Source organism: Myxocyprinus asiaticus, chromosome 13, assembly GCF_019703515.2.
Source record: "Myxocyprinus asiaticus isolate MX2 ecotype Aquarium Trade chromosome 13, UBuf_Myxa_2, whole genome shotgun sequence".
Lineage (NCBI taxonomy): Eukaryota > Metazoa > Chordata > Actinopteri > Cypriniformes > Catostomidae > Myxocyprinus > Myxocyprinus asiaticus.
In genome coordinates, this window is record NC_059356.1 from 36739376 (window position 1) to 36762635 (window position 23260).

The 23260-nt window shown below is 37.3% G+C and overlaps 1 protein-coding gene across 1 annotated transcript in view; it reads left to right on the forward strand.

Annotated features, from left to right (window-relative positions):
• The window catches only part of LOC127450479 (serine/threonine-protein kinase tousled-like 2), a 31137-nt gene extending 8398 nt beyond the window's left edge, over positions 1 to 22739 (forward strand). Inside the window, exons 8-21 of the mRNA XM_051714623.1 lie at positions 264 to 356; positions 1076 to 1186; positions 1682 to 1818; positions 3600 to 3752; positions 3831 to 3897; positions 3990 to 4087; positions 4266 to 4347; positions 8672 to 8763; positions 11270 to 11359; positions 15766 to 15935; positions 16065 to 16200; positions 16469 to 16580; positions 16706 to 16813; positions 21280 to 22739. Coding sequence (XP_051570583.1) covers positions 264 to 356; positions 1076 to 1186; positions 1682 to 1818; positions 3600 to 3752; positions 3831 to 3897; positions 3990 to 4087; positions 4266 to 4347; positions 8672 to 8763; positions 11270 to 11359; positions 15766 to 15935; positions 16065 to 16200; positions 16469 to 16580; positions 16706 to 16813; positions 21280 to 21453 — 1623 coding nt within the window. The 3' untranslated portion in view covers positions 21454 to 22739. The remainder of the gene's footprint in view (positions 1 to 263; positions 357 to 1075; positions 1187 to 1681; positions 1819 to 3599; positions 3753 to 3830; positions 3898 to 3989; positions 4088 to 4265; positions 4348 to 8671; positions 8764 to 11269; positions 11360 to 15765; positions 15936 to 16064; positions 16201 to 16468; positions 16581 to 16705; positions 16814 to 21279) is intronic.
• The last annotated feature ends 521 nt before the right edge of the window (positions 22740 to 23260 follow it).

Sequence of the window (23260 nt, forward strand, 5' to 3'; positions counted from 1 at the left end):
GTTCTACTTACCATGGCATAAAATGTTGTTGATTGAATTCTTGGGATAAGATTAATTCTTAATCTTGAGAATTTTCATGGATGAGACACAGTTTATGTTTTAAATGGCTGGGGGGGGGTGCCCTTTTAAATTGTAAAAAAAAATGCCTCTTTATGTTGAAGTTATTTTCTGACAATGTAACACATCCTACCAAAAACACATTCACTCCTACAGACACTTTCAAATCCTCTCTCTAACCAACACCTTTATTTGGTCTTTATCAGTCTGAGTTGACAATGGAGAAGTTAGCAGCACTGGAGAGCAGCAAAAGTTCAGATCTGGAGAAGAAAGAGGGACGAATTGATGATCTGCTCAGGGTATGCATAATCACATGCACACATTCCGTAAACTGTTACTTAAACGTCTTTCAGTGTTTTATATATACACCGATCAGCCACAACATTAAAACCACCTGCCTAATATTGGTTAGGTCCCCCTCGTGCCACTAAAACAGCGCCAACCCGCATCTCAGAATAGCATTCTGAGATGATATTCTTCTCACCACACTTGTACAGAGCAGTTCTTCTCGCAAAATTGTCACGGATTTGGTGTGAACATGCCTTACAAGGTGCTGTATAATATCCTATAAGTCTTACAGCCTTTAATGATACAGAGTCTATTAAGCCTAAAACGCATATGTTGGTCAAATGTCCCAGCGTTTTGTTTTTAGGACACTTTTTTTATGGTATTTTGAGTGGTATTTTGATCTGCACTCCAGGTATTTCTCAATTAAGTCTGTCATGTGAAGTGACTTTTTACATTAAGTTGAATATTTTTTTTTAATTATGAGAATTTGCATCACTACCCCTAGAATGCATATGACGTTCCTATATGACCCATATGTGTTTACTATGGTATTCAATGCATTTAACACTGGTATTATTTTTGTAATATTGATGAATTTTTTTTTTTCAGTTTCCATTTGTGTAAATGGAAACTGATGTAATTAAATACATGTTAAATACCATGTTTCATGTTCAGAAGTTACATATGCATTCTAGGGGTTAATGAAATCATGTGTGTTTGTGCACTGTAGGTGAACTGTGACCTGCGCAGACAGATCGATGAGCAGCAGAAGATGCTGGAACGATGTAAAGAACGTCTCAACAAATGTGTGACCATGAGCAAGAAACTGCTTATCGAAAAGGTAGGTTTGTGTGGACAGTGTGTACATAATGGCTAATGTGTTCGTGGAGTGCTTGCATAGATTGGAATTGTTTAGATGTTTATTTTATATTGTTATAATGATGATGGCCATGTTTGTTTATATGGCTGGTTGCTCTAGAGGTGCACTTAAAAAAAAAAAAAAAAAAAAATTTGTTTTTTGTATTAATTATTATTATTTTCCAATTGCTAAACTTTTAATTGGTAGGAAATAATGTGCTTAAAATTATGTACATGCCTTCTCAATAATCCCCTGTAATTAATCATTGCTGGTTGCTAATAGCACATTTTAATAAAGACATTGGTAATTGAGAACTTCTGTTTTTGCATGATGCTGCATCTATGTCTCAAAGTAAAACAAACACAAATCCCACTGTGTGCACCTTTAAAAGAGGTGCATGTTTGTGTAGGCAGATATATTGGGTTTGTTGCATGTTGCATATTTTTGGTAATTCCTTAATTGTGGGCATGTTTTCAGTCCAAGCAGGAGAAAATTGCATGCAGGGAAAAGAGCATGCAGGACCGGCTGCGTCTGGGCCATTTCACCACTGTGCGACACGGAGCATCGTTTACTGAGCAGTGGACAGACGGCTACGCCTTTCAGAACCTAGTCAAGTATGTTATGTGCCCTTCAAATGGAGTCGGAAATGTAGTAATTATGAGTTCCGAGCACACGAATGACCCCGCAAATTCGTATTAACGAGTGGGAAACTCGGTATTCTAGATGATACACAAGTTTTCGAGTTGGGACGTTGGAAGGGGTGTGTAAACATGAAAGATGAGTAATGATTTTCCAAAATTATTTCAACTTCTGTCATTTATTTCAATAAAATTAATTTGTTTTATATGACAGTCAACTAATGACTCACCCTTCATGGTTTGTTTTAAGCAAATTAATAATATGTTAAATACCATGCATTAATAAATCAAATATGTCATTTATAAGTGATGCAGGTTTATTCACTAATGTTTATTCACCGGTACAACAGAAAAAAATGCTTTTGCCAGCATTCATTTCATAATCGTTTAAGTTTGGCTTCATCCATATTTTGTTTCCCACTTGAATGCGTGACGTGTCGTAGTAACGAATGACTGACTTGGAGGTACGAGCTTCCTAGGTGCACTTGAAGACAGCTTTAGACACCCATGCACAAACTTAAGAGCCTGGTGAAGTTTTACACACACACACACACACACTTACAGAATATAGGTTTCACCTCACTTAAAGAAGTAGCCATGAAAGAGCCAATCAGGATTGTGTTCAGGTATGACGGTGAATGAATGTGCTCATACGCGCATGCACGCACACACACATTCATGGACCTTTGAAAGCCTCCTGACATGGACACCATACTGTCCTCTCAAAACCAGGTTGAGTGATGTGGTGTAAACATGTTCTATTCTTTGACCAAATATCCAATCCTCTGATGGATTAAGACTATATTTTTGACTTGGTGTTAAAGGAGAGTATAAACTAGGACTTGGTAAAAATATTGATTGTCCGATGCATAACGATCTTCATTTGAACGATATCGATTATTAAATCCCAAGATCAGTCTTTTGCTCTATGCACCACACTCTACTACAATGAGAGGTAATCACTCGCATTTGCAAAGAAATTTCGCACTATATGACGCAAAATGTCTATGATTAGCCTCTGCCTGGTAAATGTTCAGATTTCACTCAATAGTGATTGTGTAGTATAGTGGTGAAGTATTCGACAGCAAGATCCTGTGACTGCGTGTTGAGAGAAAGTTTGGTTTCAATCGTTCGCAATCCATTTGTCATTGAATAATGTCTCTTTTAATACCCTTTCTGTTCTCTACAGTCAGTTGTTTAAAAATTCTAATCACGCATAGCACGGGTGAGGTAAAACCATTCGAGTATCTCATGGTGAAATGCACGCATTTACAGTTGCTCTTTACAGAAATGCCGGTTTTCTTAAAGAAACAGTACTGGTCTTTAGCACGTGTTCAAATTAAATACTTTTTAAAAAGTACAAATTATACAATTAAACAAACATGTAACAAAATATAATATATGCTATACAGTATTATATTTATCGATTTAATACATGGATTTGTTCATTTTTAAAAAGCTAAATGTGACATGATGAAAAACTAATAAAATATAATTAGTAATTTAATATTTTCATAATGTACTTTGTTAGAAGGTCATCTGTATAATTAGCCGCATTAGCTGAGAGAGAATTTCTTTCATATGTAAGCAAAGTGGACATTATAACCCATATGAATCGATATCTAAACCGGAATCGAATTGAGAGCTTGTGAATCGTAATCAGGAAATCTTTATCAATACCCAGCCCTAGTATAAACCATATGTTTTTCATGCTAAAACCTTGTAATCGGAATTTAATCCAATACTTCTGTGTGTAGACAACAGGAGAGAGTGAATGGTCAGAGAGAGGACATTGAGAGGCAGAGGAAACTGCTGTTGAAGAAGAAACCGCCCAACGCCAGTCAGACTCCTCCCCCTAACATAGAACCCAACAAACGCAAGAGCAAGAGCAACGGCGCAGAGAATGAGATGTGAGCTTGGATTCTACTGTTTTGGAATTAGCCTTATTTGGATCTGTGTTGTTTATTGTTTAATTATTGTGCTCACAGGTTATCATTAGCAGAATACCACGAACAAGAAGAAATCTTCAAACTGAGACTCGGACACCTAAAGAAGGTATTCTTGTCATCCGATTCAAGTGCATGTGTGATAATTCTTGTTGACATGGAAACGGGTCATAACGTCTTTGTGCTGTATCTGTTTGACAGGAGGAAGCTGAGATTCAGGTGGAGTTGGAACGGTTGGAGCGTGTGCGTAATCTTCACATCCGAGAGCTCAAGAGAATTCACAATGAAGATAACTCCCAGTATGTTCTCAAGACGTTCTTTTCCCACACTGCTGCTCTAGCTTCACAGTATTCTGCTACGCTGAGCTCCTAAGTTTAAGTCCTATGAGGGTTTATTTTTAAAGGGCCATTGTACAGTTTTTCAGTGACTGAACATGTCTGCAGCTGACTTAAACCATTGTGTTTTTACGACTCTCAGGTTTAAAGATCATCCCACGCTAAACGATCGTTACCTACTCTTGCATCTGCTGGGTAGAGGAGGCTTCAGTGAGGTCTACAAGGTGAAAGGAGATCTGTGATTTAGATTTTTTTTATTTTTTTTTTATGTTCGATTCCAGTGACTAGTGGAGAGTGGGATGGCCAATGACCGATTTAATGCCAATAAATGTATGATAGGCTAAAGCAATTTAATTAATTGAGATAAATACTCAAATGTACTTACGAGTTGTGTAAATATTGTGTAAAAAATCTTTTATCCATTAAAATTATCCATCCATTAAGAATTAAGAAAGCTGTTCAGCCCTTTACATATCAAGTAAATCGCTCGCATATGCGACTAAATTTCGCGCTATGCGATATGAATTTTATTAGCCACTGGTGAGTAAAAAAATCTGATTTTGCTTGCCAGAGTTTGAGTTGTGCAGTGGCGAATAAAAACTTGAGCACTACAATCCTTTTACTGAACAAGAAGGCAGTGATTAGGAAGCTGGATTCAGCCTCGTCTTTTACAGTATGTTGTGTCTCGTGTGTGTGCGCTCCGAAGGAAATTGACCTTAATTGGCTGCAGTAGGTCAGGATGTGTCGTGATCGCGCTGTCTTCATTTTAGTTGAGCCTTGGAATGTCACTGACATTGTATTTAATGATGTCAACTCGATTTTGGTTAAACTGTTCCACGGACTGTTCATTCTCAACATTCTCTTTTTTTTAAAGCAAGCCTACAGACCAATTACAAGCCTGTTGGACTTCAGTTAGAAGGTAAAAATGTTGCAAAAACTCGAGCGCTTGTAGATTTGAATTTGAGCGTATACAATAAATATTTGTACAAGAAAGTCATACCCATTATACAAGTCAAAGTTTCCTTTTGCTTCGTTCCGTGTATTTTGTATCCAAAGACGAGATCCAGGCACCCCATTTTCATTTCATGTCTCTTTTAAAATCCTTTCTGTTATTTACAGTATGTTGGTGATCAAAAAGATAAAAAGAAACATTATTTCTAATCATACATTGCATGGATGAGGGAAAAAACAACTGTGCAACTTCTCTCGTTAATGTGCGCTGCGCTCACTTAACCGTAAACACTTCTTTTAAAGAGACCGTACCAATTTAAAGCTCGTTATAGATATCAATGTAAACTCAATGTAATTCGCACAAGTGCATACAAAAACATTCAACAACATGTAGTAATGTAGTAAGTGTAATGTGTAAATACTTGAATATTTAACATTACAATCATACATTATGAAATATTTTAACTTCAGAAAACACTAAATATGAAAGAATTTCACAAATACAAATCTTTAACAAATCTATGCAAGGGTTTGGTAAAATAATTTTTTTTTACATTGTAGTTTTGATGTAGTAGCATTTAAATTTATTATTTTTATAATTAATTATTAATTCTGTTTTCATTAGATTCCAACCTTTTTTCCAACCTTTCAATTTGTATGAAATTTCAAACAGTGAAAACAGATTGTATCATTAAAAATGCAAATTCATGACATCATATGAATTGATAGAATGTGAAATTTGTACACGTGCTAAAATGTAATTAAAAGGGTCAAAAGCGAAAAATGAAAATAAAATGTACAATCTTGCATACTATATTGCGTGAAATATACATGAACTATATATATATATATTAGGGCTGTCAGAAGATTAAAATTTTTAATCACGATTAATCTCAGATTTTAAAAGTAGTAAAATTTTACTCTACTTATTTCCTGTCATAATGCATTTGTTTGTTCTTTGGAAAGAATAACACATTAGAACATAACAATACAGTATGTAACTAAAATGCTTTATTAATTTCATTTTCCAAACTCCACTGTTAAAAGACAGAAATTCACTAAAATAGCTCCAATTCGAGTAACATTAAACATTTCCCAAAGTCTAAGTGGGATGTTGACTGATTAAAAAAAAACTAGTATTCATTGCAATGTGCATTAAACCCTCATTAATCAGTCGGCAGGCTGTCTTTTCCAGCGCTGCATTGAACTCCATACAAAGTGCGTCTTGTTCTGCTTTTAGCGATGGCACTTCCAATATAAAGATAATTCATCCAGACTGTCCGGTGATCATTAGCTGACTCTACAAAAGCGGGGCGGCAATGGGTACAAAGTTGAGATTATATGAAATTTGAACGTAACTTCAACAGGGAGAAAAACTAGCTGCACAGCGGGCTTGTAAAGAATTGACATGCTTATGTAATAAAATGCTGACTTGCAAAAGTTGCATGAAGGACTTCATTGAAGTTCCTTCAGCATTAGTTTTATAAGAGGTTCTTTCTCCAGCACTTGATTATTGGCACGGCCTCGCTTTTGTGTTTGTTTTTAGTGTGTATATGAATGTAATGCCCCCACTAAACACATCGCAAAGACCCCTCTCTCTAACAGTGTTTACAACTCACACGGAGCTGTATAAAATGTCAGAATCGAATGTCAAATTGGTAAATGCCTTAATCGTGATTAAGATGAATTGACGCATTAAACATTTTAAATTAATCGCACGCGTTAACGCTGACAGCACTAATATATAAATGTATATACATTTGAAGTCAGAAGTTTACATACACTTGGGTTGAAGTCATTAAAACTAATTTAACCACAAAACTATAGTTTTGGCAAGTTGTTTAGGACATCTACTTTGTCCTTGACACAAGTAATTTTTCTAACAATTGCTTACAGACAGATTGTTTCTCTTTTAATTGACTGTCACAATTCCAGTGTGTCAGAAATTTACATACACTAAGTTAACTCTGCTTTTAAACAGCTTGGCAAATTCCAGAAAATGATGTCAAGCCTTTAGACAATTAGCTTGTGATAGGAGGTGTACTGAATTGGAGGTGTACCTGAGGATGTAGTTTAAGGCCTACCTTTTAAACTCTGTGCCTCTTTCCTTGACATCATGGGAAAATCAAAAGAATCAGCCAAGACCTCAGAAAAAAATTGTGGAGATCCACAAGTCTGGTTCATCCTTGGGAGCAATTTCAAAATGCTTGAAGGTACCACATTCATCTGTACAAACAATAGTATGCAAGTATAAACACCATGGGGCCATGCAGCCATCATACCACTCAGGAAGGAGACGCATTCTGTCTCTTAGAGATGAACGTAGTTTGGCGCGAAAAGTGCAAATCAATCTCAGAACAACATCAAAGGACCTTGTGAAGATGCTGGAGGAAACAGGTAGACAAGTATCTATATCCACAGTTAAACAAGTCCTATATCGACATAACCTGAAAGGCTGCTCAGCAAAGAAGAAGCCACTGCTCCAAAACCACCATAAAAAAGCCAGACTACAGTTTGCAAGTGCACATGGGGATAATGATCTTACTTTTTGGAGAAATGTCCTCTGGTCTAATGAAACAAAAATTGAACTGTTTGGCCATAATGACCAGTGTTATGTTTAGAGGAAAAAGGGTGAGGCTTACAAGCCGAAGAACACCATACCAACTGTGAAGCAGGGGGGTGTCAGCATCATGTTGTGGGGGTGCTTTGCTGCAGGAGGGACTGGTGCACTTCACAAAATAGATGGAATCACGAGGAAAGAAAATAATGTGGATATATTGAAGCAACATCTCAGTACATCAGCCAGGAAGTTAAAGCTCGGTCGCAAATGGGTCTTCCAAATGGACGGTGACCCCAAGCATATCTTCAAAGTTGTGGCAAAATGGCTTAAGGACAACAGAGTCAAGGTATTGGAGTGGCCATCACAAAGACCTGACCTCAATCTGATAGAAAATTTGTGGGCAGAACTGAAAAAGCGTGTGCGAGCAAGGAGGCCTACAAACCTGACTCGGTTACACCAATTCTGTCTGGAGGAATGGGCCAACATTCCAGCACCTTATTGTGAGAAACTTATGGAAGGCTACCCAAAACGTTTTACCCAAGTTAGATAATTCTCTCTATATTATTCTGACATTTCACATTCTTAATATAAAGTAGTGATCCTAACTGACCTAAGACAGGGAATGTTTTCTACGATTAAATGTCAGGAATTGTGAAAAACTGAGTTTAAATGTATTTGGCTAAGGTGTATGTAAACTTCTGACTTCAACTATATATGATGATGCCCCCTTCTCGGTTTTTTTATATCTTTTTTTTGTTTTCAGTTGCATCACACTTACATTTTGTCAAAAGTCTGGCGAGTAAAAACAAAAATTTACTAGCCAGTGATGTTTAATTCTCCAACGTAGAGGGTTACTGTTGGTAGATTTTGGTACTGGCACAATCAGCCAAGCAACCACAGTTATCGGCCAAAGCAGATTATCTTAACTTCGGCAAATATCTGCCAATTTATCTGCCTGTCACTTGCAGTTTGGTAGTTGCTGCTGCTTTTGTTTCTGTAAAGTCTGTCTGACTTTATATCTGTTCTTTTCTCCTTAGGCCTTTGATTTGACTGAGCAGAGGTATGTGGCTGTGAAAATTCATCAGCTCAATAAGAACTGGAGAGATGAGAAGAAAGAAAACTATCACAAGTGAGTCAAATGCAAACACCTTATTTATCGCCATCCTTATTTAGTCAGTGTATTTTGTATGTGGTTTAGTAAGGAGCTTCTTGTTACTGAACAATGGCAATCTTAGACACATGGGTGTCCCAGAATGCATTCCTCTTTCTAAAACCAAACTGAGGATTTATGACCTCTGTGTTTAACTGTAATTTGAAAGGGACTGGGTGGAGGGTTTGGGCTTGACCTTCAGCATGATACAGGCAGTATTGCCCAAAAAATTAGATCTTGATTTTCCACTCTTTATGATACTCAGTATATCTCTATTGATGTGTTTGCTTCAAAAGGGTGATCCTTTCTTTTTCAATTAGAGGAATATTTTGACCAAAAACAGTCAAATGTATAAAGCAAGAACTGAAAAGCAGTAAAAAAAAAAAAAAAAAAAATGTTTTTCATTAAGCGATTACATGATACATACTATAGTAGGCCTAATACGCAGAATTATTAACTAGGAATGTGCAATTCTACCGATTTTCACAATCGACTAGTTGGTTGGTTGTTTGAATGACTAGTCTGTGTTAAAGATAATAATGTATAATCAGGCTCTTATGTTCACGTGACCACAATTAGATGCGTTTCAGAGGGATAAAAGGATGCTAACCACAGCACTTCAACATGGTATCTAACAGATATTAAACAAATAAACGGACTAAATAACTATAACATCTGTATTATCCAATACAGAGCGGCACAAAACCATTTGTAAGCATTCTGAACACAGTGACGTGCTTCAATGTAACTGTAGTGCTTCATGGTGATCCTTCTTGCACATATAAAAGCACAGAACTGCAAAATAATATTGCGGATAAAAAAACTAGTTCATGACATCAAGCAGCTTAAACCATTTTTACTGGTACTGTATTTATTTAAGCAGTGTCATATATAGCAAAAGACTTTAATCTCTCACAACACCTCACAAATATGGGAACATTACTCACAGCAGAGGATTTAATGTCTGACAGTGATCATCTTGAAATGTATTGTTGATGTGGCATTTTGCTGTAAAAACTGCAGATAAAAAAGACTGAACCTAAAGCATTAAAGAGACTACATTTCTTGCAGAGGGTTTTACTGACTGTTATTCACTGTTTAGCACAGAAAGCTATAATCATGCAAAGACGCTCTCTTAGAAGTTTCAATTCATTTGAGGATTGCGTCTCCCATTAAAACCACCACCACTAAAAATTGTAATGTTAGAAGTTGACCCCTCTAATCGACAACTTGTTGGACAACTAGTCGATTAGTCGACCACCTTGGCTCAACCCTAATATTAACCTACAATATTTTTACTAAAACATTTTGAAACGTGAAAAATACCATGTGGGAATGAATCTTCTCCAATGCCATTTTGCTTCTGAAATTTAAATCTTTTTTTTTCCTTAAGAAGTTGTGCTGCTAATGAAATGAATTGTAATTTTGAATCATGACCACTCCAGTCATATCAGTATCCTTATCAAAGCTGGTGTATTCTACATGGAGAGGGTCTACTCATGGGGGCTGACAGGTTGAGATCACATGACCTGCTGAATGATACTCTCTTAATCTCAACCTGTTTTTGGACACTTTTACTCATGGACTAAATTAGTCATGGCTGACTGTGAATAGTGAATTTCTACAATGATATTGGTAAATAAAAGCTATTGCATTTGAATCTACTGCATCAATGCCCCTAAGTATCAGTGTTAGTCCAAGACGACATGAACAAATGTATACCTTTAATGCTCCGATATAGACCAGGGGCCTGATGTATAAACCTTGCGTATGCACAAAATGGGCATTGAAATGTGCATACACAATTTCTCCCACATCAGGATTTATAAAAAAATAAACTTGCCGTAAATATGTGCGCACTGCCTGCATGCTCTTGACTGTGCGTACGCACTCTTTTCTGGTTTGTGTGAATTGCTGACTCCAACTGGCCAAGTAATGAAATCAAACTGATTATGAACTCCACTTTTCATAGAATAACTCGCATTTAGTATAAAAAAAAGTATGGAGTTAAGCACTCGAATCAGAAGTACAGAAGTAATGTTATGTAGCCGATATTAGGCTATACTTTATGTAAGTAATTGAAAAGGCATAAAAATATAAGCTGTTGAAATTTATTCCACTAATTGGGATTTATAAAGGGGATTTGCACAGGTTCTGGCATGCGTATGGTTTTTTTTTTGCATCTTAAAGCTTTTGTGCTTTTAGGATGAAATCTACACCGTTTTATACATGAGGGATTTCTGACAAATCCGACTGCAAATGACGCTTTAACCAGTCACAAAGTTTAAAATGAAGATGTGAAATATTTTGAAGCTTGATGAAGAAAGTCAAGCAAATTTTGTTTTTATGACCTATCATTGCTGTCACTTCCAAGTACTCTGGTGCCCATTCCTAGTGAAAAGTTGACTAAACTATATATATATATATATATATTTTATTTATTTATTATTATTTTTTTTTTCAACTTCTTTTGATGTTGTTACAGGCACGCATGTCGAGAATATAGGATACATAAGGAGCTGGACCATCCCAGAATAGTCAAACTTTATGACTACTTCTCCCTGGATACCGACTCGTGAGTAACCTTGCTCTCATCTTGTTGACTTGGCTTTCTCTGATTTAAAGGGGTCATGACATGAGGAATCAAATTTTCCTTGATCTTTTGACATATAAGAGATTTTTGTACTATAAAAACATACTGTACGTTTTAGAACTGAAAACACCCTTCTTAATAGAAAAATAGCATTTATTTAAACCAGGCTCTAGAAATAGGCCGTTTGGAATTTGTGGAACTTGTGACATCACAAGGACCAAATACATCTGCCAGGGTTTGTACAGTCATGAAAATTCTGGAAAAGTCATGAAATTTAGAAATTGTGTTTTCCAGGCCTGGAAATGTCATGAAAAAACAAGTTAACATTGAATGTTTTGGAAAAGTCATGGAATTTTCTAACAAAATATTGTTCAGCAATACACGTGTGCTAAGAATGATTTAAGTTTGTCGTGATCGCAGAGTAACGCAGATTAACGCTACTCAGAGCCCACACATTGACAATTGTATGTGAAACTGATGCAAATGCAAATATAGGCTTATATAGTGCCTAAATAAACATTCTCGGCTGTTTGGATGTGAGGCACTAAAATACGGGACAAACTGCGTCCCGTATTGATTAAATATTAAATGCAATTCTGTTCCCATTAGTACTGAACGATTCCGCTTTATACGTGACGGTTTATATTTTGAAGAACAAACTATAGAAATGCCGTCAGGACGCGTTTTTGTTGAGTGTTTCTCACAGAATGCTCATTTGAAGAATTTCTTTCTCTGTGTCAGTGATCCGAAAAGAGTTTGAAAGAATTTTGTCTTATTTGTTGAGTGCTGCAAATAATCTCAGACCATCTCGGGAGATGTCCGCAGTTTAATTAACGTTAAACCCAGCGGTTAACATTTTAGTGTACATTCATAACCTACTGGTATATTTTCCATTATTTGTTTGAATAGGGGGAAAAAAAAGTGGGCATTAAAAAGCTGACAGTGATACATCCAAAAGATGTGGTGAGAGGACAAGGCAAAAACAATGTGTTCACAGCAAAAAACAAAATAACAGTTAATAAAACTTTCTTGAATTATTACAAAGCAAATGCTGTGTGTCATTGTGGTATTGTATAAGGTGTGTTTTGACTATATACACAATGCTGAATTTTATTTTTCACAAATGAGTAGAAACTAGGGCTGTCAATAGATTAACATTTTTAATCCCATTACATGATGTGGCTAGTAATTAATCGAATTAATCGCAATTGATCGCATACAAATATTTTCTGAGAGTCCCTCAAATAACTAATTCAATAATAACAATATATAATGATCAAATAATTATAGTTATATTTAAATACTTAAAATAATATATTTTATAAAAATAATTCAGATAATTAAAATGCATTACATTATTGTGGCAGATGGGTAAATGACAGAAAGTAGCTTTAGAAGGCAATGTATTTCAATCAAATCAAATCACTTTATTGTCACACAGCCATATACACAAGTGCAATGGTGTGTGAAATTCTTGGGTGCAGTTCCGATCAACATAGCAGTCGTGACAGTGATGAAACGGTACCAATTTACAATAACATCAAATTAACACAGCACAATTTAAACATCTGATATACACATAATTACACTCAACAATATACAAATAATAACATACACTGTACAGTATACAATACGCACTATATAGATACACATTATTCAATAAAAATAAAAAATAAAAATATATGAAGTATATATAGAATGTACAGTATTGTACTGTCTTGATATTCAGGCTGTCTGTTGATTAGTCAGTTGTTTAGAGAGAATATAATATAATTTATGACAGTCCAGTGTGAGATATAAGAGTAAGGGTAATAAAGTGCAGTGCTGATGAATTTTGATCGTGGGAGATCAAGAGTTCAGATATCTGATTGCTTGGGGGAAGAAGCTGTCATGAAGTCGGCTGGTGCGGGTCCTGATGCTGCGATACCGCCTACCTGATGGTAGCAGTGAGAACAGCCCATGGCTCGGGTGGCTGGAGTCTCTGATGATCCTCCGAGCTTTTTTCACACACCGCCTTGTATATATTTCCTGGAGGGAGGGAAGCTCGCCTCCGATGATGTGTCTGGCAGTTTGCACCACCCTTTGCAGTGCTTTGCAGTTGTGGGCTGTGCTATTGCCGTACCAGGCGGAGATGCAGCCAGTCAGGATGCTCTCTACAGTGCAGGTGTAGAACCGTGTGAGGATGTGGCGGTTCATTCCAAACTTCCTCAGCCGTCTCAGGAAGAAGAGGCGCTGATGAGCCTTCTTCACAACGACTTCAGTGTGGATGGACCATGTGAGAACTTGAAGCTGCTGACTCTCTCCACTGGTGCTCCATTGATGGTGATGGGACTGTGTTCTCTATCTTTTCTCCTGAAGTCCACCACAAGCTCCTTTGTCTTACTGACGTTGAGGGAGAGGTTGTGCTCCTGACACCAGTGTGTCAGAGTGTAACAAAAAATTTACTCTTAAGTCTTTTCTTTGTAACACCATGGTTTGTAATCATTATGTAGGATCACTGCAAAAACTTTGTGTGCGCTTGTAAAATTTATATTTTAAAAGCTCAGTATTACGGTTTAGTATTTCTCTGTAATGTAGAACAGTGTTAGCAATGTTACTTATAACATTCTTTCTCAGCCCTGGAACTCAAACCATTTTCTGATGCCCCTCAAAAAATATTTAACTTATTAAATTAATATCATAAACGTGCAACAACTAGTCGAGTCTCATTCAGCTGCTGCCACTGGCTGTAAGAAACAAATGCCGTTCTGTGTGTAAAACACGGAATATGTGAGATCTTGCTCCTGTGAAGACCAGCATCTCTGCTTGGCATGTTGAAGCCGGTTGAAGTACCCAACATCCCAATGAACTGTATTACATTTGCGTATTCTGAATATTTCAGCGTGGGTTGTATGCGTTTTTGGGCTCATTTCACGGACTGGTTGGGAACCAGTCACAATGTGATTCAAGCTTTGCAAAGGAACTTATTGAAAGATGAGGCAGTTAAACACTACCAGACTCTTGAGTAAAGAGTTTCATTCACAAATGTTTCAAATGTCATGACTGTTTGATTTAGGAGTGGGTAAAAATATTTTTCTGATTAATCGCGATCTTCAATTGAACAGTCACGATATCGATTCTTAAATCCCAAGAGCGATCTTTCACTCAATGCGCCCTCTACTACAATGAGAGGAAATCACTCGCATTTGCAACTAAATTTCGTGCTATGCGACTAGTGAATTTATTTGGCAACTGGCTGATCACCGGTAATTGTGTAGTCTTGTGTTCAGCAGCGAGATCCTTTCACAGCGTATTGAGAGTAAAAGTTGTTCCGTGTAATGTGTGTCCGAAGATGAGATCCACCCAACCCATTTGTCATTGAAAAATGTCTCTCTTAATAGCCTTTCTGTTCTTTACAGTCAGTTGTTGATCAAAAACAACTTACAAAAAACAAATCTTATCATACATCGCACAGATGAGGTAAAGCCATTCGAGTCCTCTCTAGTTAACATGCGCTCATTTAAAGGCGCTGTTCACAGAATTGTATTTTTTTTGTAGAGAGAGTATCGGTTTTGGCATGTATTCAACAAATCAATGTAAATACTTGTACAAATTATGCGATTTAAAAATAAATATGTAACAAAAATAATATATGCAATTTATTATCTTATTTATTGATTGAATACATTTATTTGTTCATTTTTAGAAGGCAAAATGTGACCAAAATGAAAAAATACTAAAATATTATTAGTACAAATAATATTTTCCTAATGTACCCAGTTAAAAGGTCCCCTGTATGATTCACAGCATTAGCTGGGAGAGAATTTCTTTATATGTAAGCAAAAGGGACATTATAACTGACATAAACCCATATGAATCGATATCGAATCAAGAGCTTGTGAATCTGAATCTAATTGACTCGGGGAAATCTGTATTAATACCCAGCCCTGGTTTGATAGTTGCTGTGCTTGATTGAAGATGAAATGTGTTGGCTGTATGTTGTGTAAACCCTGAAATGTAGTTTTACAATGTGAAGCTTGTTCATTTTCTTCGGATTACATTTCAAATATGTCTGTATTTGAGGGGCTGCATGAAGTTAGCCAATCAGAACAGTCTGCATTTACATTGAAGTCTTAAAGGGCCATGTAGCTTAAAGCCGAGTGTTTTCAGACAGAGGGCCAGAGACAGGGTAGAAAATTATTATATATTATTAAATTATGACTGTTCTGGTGCAAAAAAACATTACTAACATTATAAGTGGACCTTAGGGAAGATGATAAAGTTATATTATGATATAATTTATGAAATTCTAAAAGAGTATGTTATGACCACTTTAAAACCAAACTGTGCATCATTTGCACTTGTGCATTTATAAATAATACATTTTTCTCATGTGGGATTGTGTGTAGATTCTGCACTGTTCTTGAGTACTGTGAGGGGAACGATCTGGATTTCTACCTAAAGCAACACAAGCTGATGTCAGAGAAAGAGGCCCGATCTATCATTATGCAGGTTGTCAACGCTCTCAAGTACCTAAATGAGATCCGCCCACCGATCATCCATTATGACCTCAAACCCGGTACCCAGAGACTGCTTAATTCAGGCTATATGCTGTTGTACAGTATTTGACTTTCACTTAGCATACTGAGGTGTTCTATGCACTAGTCACTGTAGACGCATCTGAGCATTAACCTCTCTGATTGGCTAGGTAATATCCTGCTGGTGAATGGCACCGCATGCGGAGAGATAAAAATCACAGACTTCGGACTGTCCAAGATCATGGACGACGACAACTACGGGGTGGACGGCATGGAGCTGACGTCACAGGGGGCAGGGACATACTGGTGATTTGATTTCCACACATGCATATGTTTGAAGTTCATGGTGGATTTATAAATTCACTTGCCTAATCTGACCATCGGTAGACTGGGCAAGTGTTTGGGAAAGCTGTTTGAAAGCAGTCATAATTTTTGCAATTCCGTTTGGTGATGCTAGTGGTGCAGGAATTACACACTTAACCTTAGTGTTAGTTATCTAGTATAGTCTGAATTCTTTTGGAAAAGAAGTCCAAAATGGAAAACTCATCTTAGCATTTGCCTTCCTGTGCTTTAGGTATCTTCCCCCAGAATGTTTTGTGGTTGGAAAAGAGCCACCCAAGATCTCCAACAAAGTGGACGTTTGGTCTGTTGGAGTCATCTTCTACCAGTGCCTCTATGGGAAGAAGGTAAAAGACAAACACGGACACATTTTCTAATACTGGCTGCACACTCACTGTCCATTGAGATATATTCTCTCTTTCTTCTGTACACTCAATGTCCATTGAAATATTCTTGTTCTCCCTTCACACAGCCGTTTGGTCATAATCAGTCCCAGCAGGACATTCTCCAGGAGAACACCATTCTCAAAGCCACAGAGGTGCAGTTTCCACCCAAACCAGGAGTCTCGCCTGAGGCTAAGGTATCTCTACATAAACTTGTATTTTTGTGTAGTGTTCGCTCTCTCTGTCTTTTCTCTCTTTCATGGTGTGTTCCCAGAGCATCCTAAAAACAAGAGATGGCTCACAGAACTCCTTTTTTAGACCCGAATTGCCCCATGAAGGACCTCATTTACATCTGGTATTAATTTGCATCTCATGTGATCCGATCTCGTGGTCAGGCGAGACGCATCGCTGTTTACACCTGGTCACTTAAATGCATATCCTGTGACCACTTGTGTTCAGATTTCGAAGGGAGGGTCTCTGATCTTATGATGACATACATCAGTCACTATGTTACTGTGTTACTACATGATTTCAAAGTGCAACAAAGTTATAAAAGACAAATAAATTGGGGGGGAAACAATGGTGCGCTGTTTCTCCCAGATGCATCCTAAATTTAATCCAAGAACAAATGCAAAATTTCAAGCAGAATTATCTGTTATATTAGAGGATTACCTGCATTAAAGGAGCTTCAGATGTGTGTGCTTCTCATCTCTGTCACTGCATGTTGAAATCAGACACACCAAAAAAGATCTATCAAATTCTCGTTCTTGTGTATGTATCCGCTTTCTCAAATTTTCTAATCGGACAGTTATTTCCTTTTAAAGCCGCTCGTAACTGGCAAAGTTAAATTATTATAATTTTTTTTTTTAAAGTGTAGCGGTTGATTGACAGGACAGGGGGGTGGCATTTCGCTGCTGTCGCGGATGCATCAGGACGGGTTAGCGTTTACACCTCATATGCGATGTGCTCGCATGCATTTCTGACTACCTTTGAATGTGATTTTTGTGATCCGATCACAAAACGTCTTACATCAATGACAATGTTAAAGTGCCTTAATTTTGAGACACCAGGTGAGGTATCACACAGATATGGAATTTTTTCATTCCTGACTGTTATAGCACCACCAAGAGGCATAGGTATGCATTTTTTTTTCATGTGTCCTCAGAATTACCCCATATATAAGTGTCTCAAATTTTGTGAAAATATCTCATTCCGTTCAAGAGTTATAACTGTTTAAGTAAAAGTGGCCACGCCCACTGCTTACGTTTTGGTGTAGCTTTGTGACATTGAATCAAAAGTTATAACTTTTTTTGATAATTATTAATATTGGGACTTAATGGCGGCCATGTTTTTCAAGGTATGCGACTGTCCTCATAGACCTTGATGGCACCTTAGACACAGACACTGCATGCAAAATTACAAGTCGATCGGCCCAACCGTTCCATAGTTAGATCCATTTTTAAAGTTTTTTACTATTATAGCGCCACCAAGAGGTGGAGATGCAGAATTTTTTTATGTCCTTAGAATGACTCAGTGCATATGTGTACCAAATTTGGTGATGATATCTGATTCTGTTAAAGAGTAATAACCATTTAAGTCAGAGTGGCCACACCCATTACGAAAGTTTTGGTGTACTGTTTGACGATAAATTTAAAATTTCAAAATTAATTTAACTTCATTTTGGGACTCCAGAGGATCTTTCTTCACTGGTTTGGTTCCGATCGGGTGAATGGCCTAGGACTAGTTCGAAAAAGTAATCTTTCAAAATAATGTCAAGTATTTATTGAAAGTTTTGTTTCACACCAATGGTACTTGAGGCAAAGTTGTTCAGAATGAGGAGATCTAGAATATGGTATGAATAACATGTTTCTTTGTGAAGCACTGCGGTATAGACAATGATTTACATGCATGTAAAATGCGATATCACCTCCCGGTGGCCAATTTTTTTCAAATTTTGCATGGACCTCATGGGCCAAGAGACAAATAGGCCTACCAAGTTTAGTTCTGATCAGCCTTATTTAACCCTATATAAAAGCTGCTGAAAGCTGATTGTTCGATGGCGGCCATGTTTTTAAAGATATGCGACTGTCCTCATATACCTTGATGATAACTTGGACAAAGACACTGCATGCAAAATTTTAAGTCGATCGGACCAACGGTTCCATAGTTATTGCCATTTTTATTTTTTTAAATATTGCGCCACCAAGAGACAGAGGCGTACAATTTTGTTTGTCCTCAGAATGGCCCCATATATAAGTGTACTAAATTTGGCGATATCTCAATCCATTCAAAAGTTATAACCATTTTAGTAAAAGGGCCACACCCACTAAATACATTTTGGCATACCGCTTGACGATAAATCAAAATTTCAAAATTCCTTTAACTTTTCATTTTGGGAGTTTGCAAAAGGTAGGTTTTACAAATAATCGCAAATTCAGAAAAAAAAATTAATGACCAATAAAATCAGAGAGAGCAATTTTGTTCGCTGTGAGCCAATGAATCCAGTGATACAAGGCACATGAGTGTGTGACATACGGTTAAAAGGTTATGGGCATTTTTTTAAAATGTTGTTTTGATCACTGTAGCACCACCGTGTGGCCGATCGGGGCGAAATTGTGTGTCCACCATGTCAGCTGTGGTACTACCATCCCTGAAAGTTTCAGATCTGTAGGACTTAAGGTTTGGTCAGATCAATGAGTTTTAGGGCAGAAAAATAATAAATATAGCCGCAGGCTATGTGTTGGGGGCCAAGCACATATGGCGAGATGACCAAAACAAACAAATTTTGACAGGAAAGATGCTGTGGATAGCTATTTTTGTGTGGCATTTCACCTGCTTTGAGCACAGTTGCAAAAATAGGATTGTCTGAAGTTATAGCACTCCCTAGCATAAAAAATGAACAAAACATTTTATGTTACCTCAGAGTGTTCTTTTGTCCACGTGTACATATTTTGTTACGTTTGAAATCTGCACTCACAGGCTAATTAGTCATTACAGGCCACGCCCAAAACATATTTACTTATATCTTTGGAATGATTCAACGCATCAAAATTTTTAAATTTTTCTTAGGGTCTGTAGATGATATATACCAAGTTTTGTGAGAATTGAGCAAACGGCCTAGGACGAAGAAAAAGTAGGTTTTTCGAATAAATCAAATGTAAAAAAAGTTTCTTGTGGAAATGGAAATTCAAGTGACCATATCATTGTGGGGCACTGGTGGATTCAAAGAAGCTACAAATTTGTATTGTAGCCTAGACGTTCCGGAGTTATGAGCAAAAACATGAATTGGCTAATTATACAGCCACCATGTGGCCGATTGTCACAAAATTTGATATGCGGCTTCAAGTTGACACCCTGCTTGTGTATAGTAATTTCCATAACCCTCGGCCATTCCCAGTAGAGTTATAAGGTGCTGAAATTTGATTGGCTGGCGGCGTCCATTTTTTTTCATTTGTCAAATCGATTTTTTAAGAATATATTAGCATTTGAACTCAAACGGCTGCAAAGTTATGACCGTTTTTTTTTTTTTTTTAGTTGTAGCGCCCCCTAGGGGTTGTACGAAACTTTGTTGACATTCTAGTTTGGTTACATTTGGAGTTTGCGATTTGAGTAGATATTGATCAATTACTCAAATCTCATTAAACCGAAGGAATTGTATATTTAATAAATAGTTCCAAAGATGATGTATTGAAATTCTTTTGAAAACTTTTTGTCAGGAGGGTCTGTAGATGATGTATACCAAATTGCATGCCGATCATACTAACAGTCTAGGAGGAGTTCGAAAAGTAGGTTTTTCCAAAAATTCAAAATAGCCCTTACGGTTACAGAGATATGAGCCAAAACTTAAGTGTTTATTATAGCGCCACCTAGGGTCAGAGAGGGATTTGGGATCATCCTGCCAAGTTTGGTGTCTCTACGATTTACGGTCTCTTACGCCCAGACAGAAAAAAAGGGCAGAAAAAAAACGTGAAAAAGAAGAAAATCAGTACAATTACAATAGGGTCCCATCAGCTTTGCTGCTTGGCCCCCTTAATAATAATTAAAAAAAAATCCTAACAAAAACCATAGGTTTTCTATCCCTTCAGGCTTGAACCCCTAATAAATTATTTCTGTTCCATTTGGTTGACACGTATGTGCACATCTTTGCTATATGAAGTGTTTTATGCTTAATGGTGACTGACAAACTGTTTGGATAAGCTGTATTACAAAATGTAAATGCTTTTAACATTTACAGGTAAGAATAAATAAGTTATCCTCTGGGCGAAACCTTTTCAACAGCATTGAACAGAACATGCAATCTGTCAGAGCACCTGACATGTCATCCTGGCGACAAAAGTTTCAAAGAAAGTAATAAGCACACAGTTTTAAGTGCTTCCATGGCTTTTAACAACTTGGAGTTTTGGTTGTGGGATTATGTCATTTGTGCGGTTCTGTGTTGCTAGGAGACTTATCATAACAATGACTAGTCACTTAATGAATCAGATTGGCTTCTATTCATTCATGTCCCTGGAACACTAATCTTCATTTTGTTTTTTGTTTTTTATATATAACTGTGCTTCCTGTTTTTATTTTTTTATAACTATAAAAAAGGAATCCTTTTATATCATGGCTTTGTCATTCAATAATTAAGTGAACGGTTTCTAATTTCTCTCGTCTGTTCTAGGCCTTCATTCGCAGATGTCTGGTGTACCGTAAGGAGGACCGTATCGACGTTCACCAGCTGGCCAGTGATCCCTACCTCCTCCCACACATACGCAAGTCAGTGGCCGCCACTGGTAACAACAGCATGGCCATCGCCTCCACCTCCAGCTCCTCCAACAGCAGCGCCTCAAATTGAGAACCCCGCCTATCCTCGCTTGTTTTGATTGGAGCAGGGGGAGTAGGGCATTTGCCCCGCCCTTCTGCAGTGCACTGGAAGGGGAATCCAACCCCTACCTGCCAGGAGGAAGGGAGCAGGAGGAAGGGGACAGAGAGGGATGAAGACAAGACGCATCCCCCTCCACCCTTCTTCCCCTCCCAGGCATCTGGAGGCTTCTTTTTAATGATTTTTTTTTTTTTTTTTGAATGGATGGATGGGGAGTGAACGCACCCCCTAGAGTGGGTCAGAGGAAGCAAAGTTTAATATAAGAGGGTGTATTACCTGTGCGAGTGTAATGGCCAGAACTGCAACTGCTCGGACAGGTGGAACAGACTGGTATATGCCCTGAACCCCACAACACCAATACATGCATTCACACATATAGAGACACATTTATAACGAGGTCAGCTTATTTTATTTGTTAAAGGCAGCCCCTAGATGTTTTCGTTTGCTAGGACAAGCCCGCTCAGATGCATTCAAGTGTACGATATTCCTAAAGAATCTGGAGACGCCCTGCTGACAACGAATTCCATCCCTGCCTCTTTCTCCCTTTTCCTTCTGCCTCCGGAATGGATCCATGAACTTTTGGAAGCAATACCGTCAGTGGGTGCATTTCAACAATACTTAACTCCAGTTTTAATCTTTATCAAATCGAAACGTCTTTCTGAAATGTTTTCAGATTAAATTATAAATGCTGAGGCCGTATCAGCATTGCTGGACCTCTAGGTTAGCTAATCTTATGTGCTGGGAATCGAATATTTGTACTGTATGACAAATGTAAAGGACAGGTTGTCTGTTTCTGGAGACATTTGTCTTTGTGTCCTGTTCGTTCTCACCCCTCTTATTCTTATGACCAAAGCTGAGCTCCTGCCAGAAGGTGGTGCTGTTTGACTTGAGTGTTTTTTCTTTCTTTTCTTTTGTTGCTTTATGCTGTTATGAAAGCGCATTTTAAGGAAGTGTATCATTTTAGATTGTTTTAGCGACACTAACCAGTGGCCTCAAGTGTTGGAGAGAATCTAACGTTCAAAAATGTTAAGTTAGATTGGTTGTTCTTTAATTGATTTAAAAGTGTTTTGCCTCGCATAGAAACACAAAGACTCCAATGCATTCAAAAATATACACACTCATATGTTTAGGTCTGGTGAAATGGCTAATTGCCTGATCCTGTTTAACTTTTTGTGGGAAAGAACTGGCTAGAGGGGCAAAGCTAGTCCAGGGGTACAGGGCAGAACTGGGCGTGAGCATTAAATACTGTTGGTTATAAACTTTTGTGTTGTCTGGTTTATTTGTTGCAGATACTGGTCCCCCAAAATGTTGATGTTGCCTTTTTGATTTTTGATTATTAAAAGGTATTAAATGGTTTCATTCTGCTATATCAATCGATCCATCATTTTTAGATCTTAGTTTTGGCAGCTCTGGTTGATTTATCAGTTTGATCTCAAATGATAATTTATCGAAATGTTTTGAATTTGGTGTGTATTTCATTAAGCTTGCATAAAAAGCTTATGTTGGTTTGATGAAGCCAACATTGTTATTCTACAAATTATGTTTTGTGTTTAGACTTACAGTTTTCGCACAGCAGACGATCAAACATTTTTTTTAAAGTCCCATAGACGTACATTGATGGAATGTTCAAATGAGCCAACATAATGCTCATTAATTCTCCATCTGTCAAAAATTCAAATGTAAACAAGCCCAAAAAAGGTCTTTAATCTGCTTTAATTTCCTCTATGTTTAGGGTTAATTTGATGATCTAGCTAGCTAGCTAGCTATAGCTAGCTGGCTG